This window comes from Frankliniella occidentalis, unplaced genomic scaffold (assembly GCF_000697945.3).
Source record: "Frankliniella occidentalis isolate FOCC.00 unplaced genomic scaffold, Focc_3.1 Scaffold134, whole genome shotgun sequence".
Classification (NCBI taxonomy): Eukaryota; Metazoa; Arthropoda; class Insecta; order Thysanoptera; family Thripidae; genus Frankliniella; species Frankliniella occidentalis.
Window position 1 is genome coordinate 649,140 of NW_026267261.1, and position 12,424 is coordinate 661,563.

Genomic DNA, 12,424 nt, shown 5'->3' on the forward strand with positions numbered 1-12,424 from the left:
TAAACTATTTGGGTACTTCCAAGTAAATTGCCACTCTTTCATTCATTTTTATCAAATCTCTTTTTGTGGTTTTTAAGATCACTAGTCACTGAAGTGTGTTAATTGAAAGTTCTGTAGCCTAATATATTATGCCATAAACTGTAATTTTAATGCTCCCACCATTTAGTATCATTCAGCATAATACGACTCTAGACAAAGTTTGCAGATTTAAGAAAATAAATATCATGATCTGATTTTGATGGGCCTATCCTACCTGAGTTTGCGATATTGGCTCTAATATTGTTTAGTCGTTTGCAAATCCATAGCTATAGTGAAATTAAGTTGAGTGACTAATAAACGTTTTGACATGTCCTCTTCCGAGATTTGGTGACTCGTCTGCCTAGTGTGCTTACACTAGGTGCACGGATAGAACTGGTCGGATATGGCAACTTTTGGGGGGGCACTATTTGCCAAAGGCCTTTTCGTGAACAGGACTGTTGTTAATTTACGCAACAAACGAGCCTAAACGTGGTAGAGTTCTAAACAGTTAGGACCTTGAATATAACATTTAAAGGGTGTTATATATATAAAACCCTACCTCTGTTTTTTCAGCGTGCCGAGAGTTTGGCGCGGTTTCACCTAACTTAACTTTCGGACCAAGTGCCTCGTATTTAACAAAAGAATCTTCTGGTATATTTGTCCCGTAAGAAGTAGAAAAGAGTTGTGTATTTCAAATGGGTGCTGCGTTTCGCCAGGTTTCACGAAGGTCAAGTTAGGGTTGTTCGGTGTCGGTTTTTTCAGACCAGTTTTCGGTGAAGAACCGATTTTTCACTGAAATATCAGTTTACGGTATTAAACCGGTAACGTAAAACGAACCGGTATTCTTAAGTTAACTGGCATTGAAAAACAAACCGGTATTTTCCAAAATACCGATTTCTAGCATTTTAAAAGGGTATTTCAAAAATACGTTCTTTAAAATGTGACAAAAGGCAAGAAATGGCAAGGGAAAGCGGAACAGTGCAGAAAATTCACACTTAAATTCCTAATAATTTAAATATAGAGCTGTGCAATCGAGCGCAATTATACAATCTGCGTACACATTTTGGTTGAGACGTGGCCCCCTCGGGCTTAGTAAATTGTGTGTTCGGCCTATCGCCCTAAAAAAATCTCAATGCATAAGTGAATGCGAGCGAATGCAAGTAATGCATCAGCTACAGAGGTCACTCGCACAGCCGCCCTTCTCAAGGCTGAGCTGAGCTAAGCTCTCCTTTCACTCTACTGGCCTGTCCCAACTCATCGCCACCATACACTGCTGGCGATGACTTTGACATGTTTTTTGCTTATTATCCAACAGCTTTGAAATGAAATAACACTTAAAGCACTCTGGCTTTGTCCCTTAGACGGCCAGGTAGCGGATTCGGTGAACCTTCTCAAAGCAGCTCCGGCCTCCAGAAAAACACCGTGCTGCGCAGCTTTGCGAGTGGCCAATTATGGCAAAAGTGCTAATTTAACTCTTTGCTGTTCCAGATCCTGTGAAAAATCTGAGGGGATTACTTGACCATGTGATGCATTTGCTTCGTATGTGACAAATGCACCCGGAGATTCGTGTTATAAAATCGGAAGGTAGGCGTCGCCGTCTCGTCACAAATCACTTTGGATACATGCCTTTTTGTTTTGCTGCATACTTTTGCTTGTACAGGCGGTAAGTCTTCGCATGTGCTACAGCAATATTGTGCATGCAGTCGTAAAATTTGTCGCGTTCTTCAACCGGAACCAGGTCGGGCAACAGGGAGCGAAAGTAGTTGCAATATATGTTAGGCTCATTAATAGTGTTCCAGTACTTAACCTGTAAATAGTTGATGATTAAATGTCTGAAAACAGTCCTAGTAAAGCACACATTGACTGTACTCTTCTAAATCTAAATGAATAGAGGCCCGCGCAGCCAACTTAACAAGCACTGTTGGTAAATTCCACGGTAAATGTATACGGTACGGCACACCACGTAAAAGAGTGATTTTAGCGGTTAGAAGAACAAGAAGAAGTTCCAAGATGGCCGCCACGGACCACAACAAACATTCAACTGTTTTCCTGAAGCAGCCTCCCGCGCTCAACGTTATATTGCTCCTATTTGAGTCAAATTTGGTATCAGTTTGATCGGAAAAAAGAGGGGAACACATAAAAAAGCATTTGAACATACGTGACGAATTTTTCAGGTTCGTTAATAAGATATGGTGTTAATTTGTTGAAATTGTGAACATGATCTATTATTTTCATAGATTAACACTAAATAGCATGCTTAAAGGTCCGATATCGTTTTCATCGTGTTCATCACGTTTTTCTAATTCTAACAAACTCAAGTTTGACTCTACAGGCGCGATATAACATTAGGTAGGTTATTGGGGCTCCCGAGTGTTATGTATTTAACACTCATGTATTTGATGAGGAAAAGTACGTTATTTTTATGTTCGTGTCTGTGCAATATCAGTCATGAAATGCGCGAATGTTACCATTAGCGTTAAGTTTTCGGTTACACCTGAAACTTTATGAACACAACCTTTTGAAAATCGTTACTTAACGTAAGTTAACATTTCATTTTTAAATTTTTAAAAAATGTGCTACTAACAAGTGATGTGATGTATGTTATGTCAAGTTACGGGCCCCTGATCCTAACCTATCTCTCGGACTTAACTGACTGAGTATACTTTAACTATTCTGTCTGAGAGACATCGACCGTCTAGGTAGGGTTCCCCAGTGACCTATGTGAGAAAGGAGTAGACAAAACTTCAGCCAATCTGGAGAGTTGCCACGAGCTGCCGTTCTCAATTAAGGTTACTCTTTTAAAATTAGCCGGAGATTTCATGGGTGGCAACCAGGGTAAAGTCAACCATACATTTCGTGAAGCTTATGGCCTCTGTCACGAGACGCGGAACAGCATACACATATCTAAGTCAACAACATTACTTTTTACAATAGAACGTCTCACAAACCTTGTCTCCGAAAGTTCTAAACAAGAAGTCCGCATAGTCGACGTATTTGTCAATCATTTCCGAATGGCCCCAGCCACCTGTAGCATTTTCCACCAGAATCGGCTGGTCGAAATGAAGCATGGTGACCTGCCGACCAACAAGTCCAAGTGAATCTTTACGATAAACAAAAGGTCGTCGCCCTCGTGCAATAACAGGCTTTGTGTTTCGAGATGCCTGGACAACATTCTAGCTGTTTCCCGATGCCGGAAGACTTTACTTTCTGTTTCGCTATGCAGAAAGACTTTTCTCTTTTATGTTTGACGCTCTCTGTTTCGCTTATTTCTTTAAATTTATAAGTTCGTCAATATTGGTTGCAGAGAAGAAAAGATATGTTTATTCTTTCGCTTATGCTATTATTTAAGAAATTATCACTAGAGGACAGCGCTGTGGAACGTAGAAAGTGTCGAAAAACTGACATGATTATCTTTTGGCATAGCAAAACGTATCGATCGATAGTATGTTAATTAGGCATCGCAAAAACATAGTCTGTTCCAGCACGGGAGCGACGGCTTTGAATAACAGCAATCAGTAAGTAGTGAAGGATACCTATGCTTTGTAATAGTTAAACACTGGACAAAGAAAGGGGCTTGGGTGGTTGGATTTTTTTTCACAGAATCCTCCAAATGCTCAAGCATATATGACCGCGCTCGTACAAATGTGCTCGGCTCCAAATTACTATTTTGTATGATGATTCGAAATGTGTGCACTACAACTCCGTTGTCTTTCAGGATGTCGTATAATCGTATCTTTTTCATAATTATGGGATTTGGGATCCTGGTGTGGTACAACTTGATGTATAGGGTGTCCCGGCTCTTACATGCCAGTATGGCGGGTTGCATAAGCAACGGCTCGCAGGGGCTGTCGGGAGCACGCAGGATTTCGCGCATCCCCGCGCAACCGCGAGCCTCCCCGTGGAACCCGGGGATGCACAGTTAAAGTCTTACGAAGCAAAATGCCAAATGCTTCGTACCTACGAAGGATTTTCTCCCTACGAAGCGTCCAAATCCTTCGTATTACAAAGGATTTGGCATTTTTCTTCGTAAGACTTTAACAGTGTGCGCGAAATCCTGCGCGTTCCCGACAGCGCCTGCGAGCCAGCGCGTATATAACCCGCCTTACTGGCATGTAAAAGCCGGGACACCCGGCATGAAACTTGTACACAATGTCATGCAAAGTTCAAACTACACATCACCTGATCTCGAGCTTTTAGACATTTCGCAAGTGTATAGTTGAGTGTACACTTGGGACATCATCGCATTTCTACGCTTAGTTATGTGAAGCCTTACCCAAATGCATACTTAAAAACAGCACGAAATGCTTCAATGTTAACATTCATGATGCATATACGTTAAACACGTTGTCATACATGGAAGTGCAAACTAAACACTTATGATGTACGTCACTATTCAGTTGTTCTAGCAGTGTTTCCACCTCTCAGGGGGCAGACCTGTGAATTGGAGGGTTTGGAAAAATCGTCACCACATAAACCGTACACGCCGCATCGATAGGACTAAATGTGTATTAAAAGCATAGATGAACGCTGATTTTGCCTTAGCGCTGATGCGCGCACTCTCCAGGAACATGGCCAACTTCGCCTCCAACTGGACGATGCAGTTCTTTTCGGTGTGCACGATTGTGCTGAAACGGATGGATCTGCGACTGTTGCAAAATTTGCTGAATAATCTTAAAGGGTGCCGCTAGTGGTTGACCTGGGGGTCTTGCAAATTTCGAAATGGAAATACTAAAAAAAATCACGTTGCTGAAATACGAAAAAAAATGTTGTTGTCTTTCTGTCCATTTTCGTGCTTTGTGATTTTTTTTCGAGTACTTCCGTTTTGAAATTTGCAACATGCCCATGTTAACCACTAGCGGCATCTTTTAATAGTAAATAGCAACTCTTTATTACAGTCGCAGACCCATCCGTTGCGCTAACCGGCTCCAACGGTGAAATTATCGTCCATCTCTATGGTCTTAATACACCTTGAGTCGTAAATCCGAGCAGCGTGTAGTTTTTATGTAGTGACGATTCTTGCACACCGTTACATTTCACCAGGGTATGGCAACGCCCTAGGGTCGGGGCGGACCTATCCTTTGACCACGGTGAAGAGGGGGTAGGGCGCATTTAAACTAAGATTTCTCTGCGAAGGACTGATCGTTCAGAACGATCGAGGTGTCTAAACACAACGTTTTTCCTTGCAGATTCGATATTTTACATGTACGAGTTATAAGAAACAGCCGTTTGTTCGATTTCGACGGATTAAAATCACCCTGAAGACGACTTCGGGCCGCAGCGTCTCCGGTGGGCTGACTTGCAGTTCGCTATTCTCTGGAAATACTCTACTCACCTCGACATCGGGGTAGTATTACAAGAGTTTAGACCTTGTAGATTCGTAATAACAATACGAGGTCGACGAAATATGAACCGCAAGTTATTTTAGTTGATTTAAATGAACGAAGTGCAGGAGAACGGGATTTTTGGCCTAGCCTCGCTACAGGGTGCCTCTCCCCTCGTAGCGTAAATAATCCGTAAATTCACTTTGGCTCAGCCCCACCCGAGACTCTCGAAGCGTTGTGAGACGATCTCCGCAACACTAAAACCTCTAAAGACGTGTGAATTTTGATTATTTGGGCTTTTGATCTTTTGTTTCGAATGATCAAAGTCGCGAGGTGGTGGGAGGCACCCGGTAGCGAGGCTAGGCCAAGAATCCCGTTCTCCTGCACTTCGTTCATTTAAATCAACTAAAATAACTTGCGGTTCATATTTCGTCGACCTCGTATTGTTATTACGAATCTACAAAGTCTAAACTCTTGTAATATTACCCCGATGTCGAGGTGAGTAGAGTATTTCCAGAGAATAGCGAACTGTAAGTCAGCCCACCGGAGACGCTGCGGCCCGAAGTCGTCTTCAGGGTGATTTTAATCCGTCGAAATCGAACAAACGGCTGTTTCTTATAACTCGTACATGTAAAATATCGAATCTGCAAGGAAAAACGTTGTGTTTAGACACCTCGATCGTTCTGAACGATCAGTCCTTCGCAGAGAAATCTTATTTTAAATGCGCCCTACCCCCTCCTCGCCGTGGTCAAAGGATAGGTCCACCCCGACCCTACCCCGATTTCACAGGGTGTGCTCCCTTAAAATATCCTTTGCGTCAATTTAGCTGCAATGCAAATAACCCGGGTGGGAGGATCTAATGCTAAACTGTAGACAAAACTACGGTTTATACTCGTCCTGTCAATCTAAAGTTAACGTGCAGTTAAACTAAAGTTTTAAACCAGTTTGCAGGCCCAACGCGAAATCCATATACTTTTCTTCAGTTTAACTACAGTTAACTGCAGTAAAAATGTACTTAAACAGTTTACGAAAGAACCAATCACTATTGTGTATTCCTCCCCCCCGGATCCAAGCCTAGCGCACAGAGAGCTAAACTGCGCCTGGACATCGTTAAGTACGGAAGGTACTGGACTGAAAATTAAATATCCTAATTGGAATCAGTTTTAGCTATGTACCTGTATTCGTTATAAAGCCTAGCATTTTATTTAAAAGTAAAGTATTGAAAGTAAAGGAGCTTACAAAAAATGAATATCCACTGCGATCAAAGATAATACACGGTCTAACTGTGCGCGTATAGAAAATAAGGAAACCAGGACCGGAAACAGTTCTGAAATCACAGCTAAAGCTAGTAAAAATGAATAAAGCCCATAACCAGGGGGTACTGGAATCAATTTCCACAAAAAATCATAAGAATCGATCTTGAAAGCAGATAATACAAATTTATGAATATGGCTCTGTTCTTATTTTCCCTTATTAGCTGAATTTGTTTGGTTGCTTGCAGCCTTGCAACTTGGTGGCCTAAAGGCGTAGAGGAAGACATTTGAGGAGGGAGGGGCGGCCGGCAGCCCTGTTGTATTGTTGTGCCAGGGGCCTATCCCGCGCAGTATTGTTAGGCAGAGCAAGGAAGGGACCTGCTGGCTGGCTTGACACTCACTCACTCAGACACCATTTCGCATCGCTCAAAAATATGATTTCTAGTTTTGCTCTTAGTTCTGTTTCCTGCTTATCGAGAGTTAAAGCTAGCCCTGATGAGCCGATGGACAGTCCGTGGAATGGTCCGCATATGTCCGTGGCTGTCCTTGTGCAGTCCCCAACTATCCGTGGCTGTCCTTGTGCAGTCCCCAACTGCCCACCGTGTCTATTGTGTCCATCAGTCAGTCCGAGGACCAGTCCATGACCTGTCCTCGGTTCAGTCTGCATTCATAACTACAGTCCGTCGTTTGAAACGTCCATGGCATGTGTCCGCAGCTGTCCACCACGGCTCGTCTGTCCATATATCTGTCCGTTACCTATGACCACCAAATGTCTACGGACCGTTCCACCGGACTGGTTCGTAGGACTGTCCGCTAGTTGTCCATCGACATGTCCATTGCCTTGCACATCATGACGTTCGTGCCATGTCCGCCGACATGTCCACGAGTTGTCCATCGACTCTTCTCTAATTTTACGCACCAAACAGTTGCATACCGTCATAGTATACCCACGGACACTTGTGGACACTTGCGGACTGAGATGAGTTCAACCAGTCGAACACTAGATGGCGCTTCGGAATTTTGACACATCAAAGTTTTTAATAAGTCATTTGTACATGAATAAGTCTTTTTAACTAGTACATTTGATAATCTGTGGGTGAAGAAAGGGGTACTTAGGCTGTTCACACTTGCCCATTATCTAGTCAACCCTTATATTGTTTGTCATATGACGTATTGCACCAACTCGCGGTGGTCATATACAACCTCTTCAGACTAAGACCCTCTGCCCGCCCACCCTCTATCCGGTTCGCCCGGAGTCCTCCATCGTCACCAGAGTGCGGGAGGGCGGCAATTTTTGAACCAAAGATCGTGATGTCATCACGGTCACTCAATGTTATCTCTTAAACGCAACAGATATCTATGGGATTTCCTTCAAACATCCCGGACAGCTCAGGACTGTAACGCGGACAAATCTCGTGGACTGGATTACGGACTATTGCGGACAGATCCACGGATAGATAGGATCTCAGATGACTGCGGACGTGCCACGGACACGATCGCGGACAGCATATTTCATCGAAATTTCCTTTAACCATCCCGGACAGCTACAGCTACACGGACATTCATCGTGGACCGTTTTGCGGACTATGGCGGACACGGCTAGGATCTCGGGTGACTGCGGACAGCTGCGGGCAATTCCACGGACGTTTCAATCCACGGACTGGGGTCACGGACAACTCATGGACATACCAGTGGACATGTCCTCAAATTGTCCTCATGCTGTCCGTAGCCGCTGTCCGTGAGCCCTGTCCGTCGGCTCATCAGGGTAGCTGATACCTTAAAGTTACTTTTGTATTCTTTATATTTAGTGAAAGTATTTAAGGTATCATCTGCTAAAAAGCACTGTTCATTACTTTTTATGAATCAATTATTTTTACTGATTCAGGTACTGATTTCTTTATTTCTTCTCTAAATGCGCTCTTGTAGATGCGTTTACTATGAATTTTAAGAATATTGACCTATTATATAATAATATATATCAAACGAGTGAACAAAAAATCGGTTCAGACTTACCATGGGCTCCATGTTGTTGCTTATTACTTTATCAATATAGTCTTTGTAGAACTGAACGCCCTTCTCATTAACATTGTCCACACCCCCAGTTGGAAGAACACGGGTCCATGCTATAGAAAAGCGGTGCGATGTAAACTGTAATGTGAAAGAATAAAACAGTTCAGAACCTGCGACACAGCGTGCGTAAGAAACGACGTCAATAATTTCGATATTTTGAAAAAACACAATCATTTTCGACAAATCGACTTTGAAGTGCTGCCCCCCCCCCTTCCAGTGCTTAGTACGAGTTTTTTTTTTTTTTTTAAACGGACCCGTTTCTGCTAGACAGGGGGAGGAGTGACATGGTTCAATACCACCCGTTGAGCAGCTCCACACCCACGCCCGAGTACCAGAGCAACAATAGACACATTGCTCTCTGCCCCCCGAGCGCGCTGCCCAGCGCCCACGCCAAAAATTGTGTTCAATTATAAAAGTAATGATTAATAGGCTAATTCACGAAAATATCACGCAAAAAGACACATTAAGAACATTCCATACAAGAAGGGCGACAAAATTTTCTTAACCAGGTCCGTTTCGCAGTTAACAAGAATTGTTATCGTTTTTTCCAACCACGAATTTCAAAGTTGTAAAATTACGCTAGAACTGAAACGTACCTTCATTTCTTTCGCAAGATCGAGATCCTCGCGAAATCTGTGGTAGTGATCGGCAGCCACACTAACGTTGTCCGTGAAAAGGCCGGGGAAATTCATAGCAAAGTCTATCATACTTTCACCTTTACCTGAAGTGTAGCGTAAACAGAAACATGTCATTATTTCTCGCTTACGTCTTGCTAACTCGGGGGAGCAGTCCCAAATTTTTGTAAAGAATTTTAAAGCGTTGTAAGAAAGTTTGCATTGCAGATTATTTCCTTTTCATTGCGAATTGCGAACAATTTACTTCTTGAGTTCCGAGAAACTACTTTGCTAGGTTACGGACTAATTCTTTGCTACGTCACAAACAAATTTCTTTGCAGCATGTTAATAGTTCGTCGACGCATCCTACGAACAAAGTTCGATCTTCCGGCCCGCCGTCTAGCACTGTGCGATCTCTGGGCGTGCTGTCCAACAATGTCCGATGTCCCAGCGTGTCGCTCCAATGAAGCTTGATGTCCTTTTCAGCTTTTATTTGCACCGTAGGCGTAGGCTTCAAACAAGAGTACCTTTGTTGATAATCCACTTAAAAGAAAACTAGCAGATTCTATGTAATCCTAAAAGATTACGCAACACATTGGGCCAATAATAAAATGCTACGATCTTAACGAATGAACGTACGAGGCGTCTAAACTTCCACCTCGCTCGGGAGATCGAACTTTGGTAGAGCGACACACCGGGCAGTGTTGGACGGATCGCCTGGAGATCGGACAGTGTTAAACGGTGCGCCGGGAGATCGGACTTTGTTCGTAGGATGCGTCGTAAGAATGTCTCAAATGTGTTATTGAATACACAGCATTTTATAATGCTGCAAATTTCATTGCAATGCAATGAACAGGAGATTGGTGTCTTGGTAATGGCATACAATCACGGCTCCACAGCTTCCAGAGGGGTGTTGTACATAACTGTATTTAGCTCATCAAGCAGTAGCTAGAAAGAATATATTGGGCGCTCTTGCGTGGTTTTCTTGACAATTAAATATATATGAGTGCACTCATGGCAATCCATAACCCTTCCAGCCTCGTTCAACGCTCTAATCAGGGGTCCGTAACTCAACGTAACGTACAACAATCTTTGTTATATAACGTAACGCAAGACGTTGGAAATTTCACGTTAAAGTTAGAGATTTTTACAGGGTGATTTAACGGTCGTTCGACACTGGTTAAAATAAGCTCGTTTCACTCCAAACTGCGTCTGAACATCCGCCGAACTTTTTGCTCTTCATGCAAACAAATCAGTAACTTAACAAAAAAAAAACACAAAAGAACTGGAGGTTTAAAAAGTTAGAAGGGGTGCTCGGATTAAATTGCTACTTGCAAAACTGAAATTCTCGACACCTCATACAATTTGATTGGACATCGGGAAAAGGTCGCACCACGACCACGCGACCAAAGTTTGGCACAGATCTCTTATGGGAAAATGCCCTTAAGAGTAACATTTTTGTAAAATGGGCTTATTATTGCAAAACATGTAGTCTTTGTTTTGAGAAATATACACGTCAAAACACAAAAAGTGAGGTGCCACACGTGTTGTTCCACTTAAGGGTCCGAGGCCAGGTAGGGCCTTAACTGAGCAAAATTCTACTAAACACGGCTAAAAAAGCCATAAATGGGCATGTCTCAGCTGGGTGGAACACCAAGTGTGGCACATCACTGAATGTGTTTGGACATGTAGATTGTCGTCAATAAATCAATTAAAATAACCGTGTTGTGTAGGTTCGTTGTAAAATAACCGAAAATAAGGTAAAATTATGTGTAAACGTGCGTAATTTCACGCGTAATCGCGTAATCATATGTAGTAGTAGACTTCTTACAAGAGTTGTTTCCCCCACGACTTGTACCCACAATGTTTCTTACCTTCTTCCCTACTTGCCCCTTCGGACTGGATAGCTGACAGCCCAGCTCCTAGGAGAAGTCCCCTCGGCCAGACGTCCTGTAGGTGGAATTTATAATTAGATTTCTATACCCAAGACCTATTTTAGTTGAAAAATGATGAAATGGGTAATGAATTTTTCCATTCGGTTTGCTTTCCCGTTTGCTAAGCGGCATAATTTTGCATCCAGCTTACCCCTGTCGTGATCAATGTTAAACTGAAAGTACCCTCAGCTCTAGACTAGCCAGATAAATCCAAGCAAAGCTGCATACCAACATTAATTGAACTCTGGGTCGTAAGCTCTGCATGTTACGCTCATAATGAAAACATATTTGCGACCGAAAGGCTTCAGCGTTATGGTGGTGCACCCGTTTGGCGTTCGGAAATATTTCGACCAAGGCAGGACTCTGAGATCATGTAGATTCAAAGTAGATTTTATGGATGGTGTCTTTAAGATGAAAACATGTCGTAGCGTTTCCGATCTGGTGACAAATTTTGTCGAAACTTATCGACAGGTTGTCCAGGTACTGTACATTGCTAACGAACAACAGGTTCGTAATGCAAACCAAAATTATTGGAGTTTACGAAGGATTTTGAAGCGTTCGATAACAAACTAGTTCTTCGTAAGCTTACAAACAAACAGTTCGTAATGCAAACCGATTGTTCCCGTCGAGAGCTGCGGCAAGCTGCGAACTCCGAGAGATAACACATGGAAGGGATCGGAACGGTGTAGGAGACACACTCGGTTGAGAAATTCTTGTTGGCTGAGCGATAGCGAAGCCTATTGCTCCAGTGATGATCAAAAAGTTTCGCGTCTGTTTGTTTGTCTGTCTGTTCGAGTAAAAATACTTTTTTCACATCTTTCTAAGAGGTAACTCGTCAATGTAGTAGTAAGGGCAATTTTTTTCCGTTTGGCTCTATCTCTAACCCTTTAGGCACCAGAGGGCGATTTCCACATGGAAATGATCACAAAACATTCAAATGTTTTTTCTCAGATATATGATGGTCTGCGGTGCGGTGGGGTAACTCGTCAACATAAAATCCCTAGGAGCAAACTTTGTGACTTTTGGGGCTGAAGGACTATTCACGACTGTGCCTTTAAACCGACTCGGGTGTCAGCACCGCAGACCCAGGTAGATGTATGCCAGGCGTCGCAGCTTAACAGTGCTTCGTGAGATATCGCGAAGCCAGCTACGCGAGACGTGGTCAGGCGTACATCTACCTATCAAGACGGATAGCACGGTCAATGTGTGCGTTC

At 43.0% G+C, this 12,424-nt stretch overlaps 1 protein-coding gene across 1 annotated transcript in view; it reads right to left on the minus strand.

Moving 5' to 3' along the window:
* The window catches only part of LOC113211361 (myrosinase 1), a 28,636-nt gene that overhangs the window by 14,292 nt on the left and 1,920 nt on the right, over window positions 1-12,424 (minus strand). The window contains exons 2-6 of the mRNA XM_052270690.1: window positions 11,151-11,226; window positions 9,259-9,383; window positions 8,606-8,740; window positions 2,967-3,092; window positions 1,645-1,825 (exon numbers count right to left, since the gene is read on the minus strand). Coding sequence (XP_052126650.1) covers window positions 1,645-1,825; window positions 2,967-3,092; window positions 8,606-8,740; window positions 9,259-9,383; window positions 11,151-11,226 — 643 coding nt within the window. The remainder of the gene's footprint in view (window positions 1-1,644; window positions 1,826-2,966; window positions 3,093-8,605; window positions 8,741-9,258; window positions 9,384-11,150; window positions 11,227-12,424) is intronic.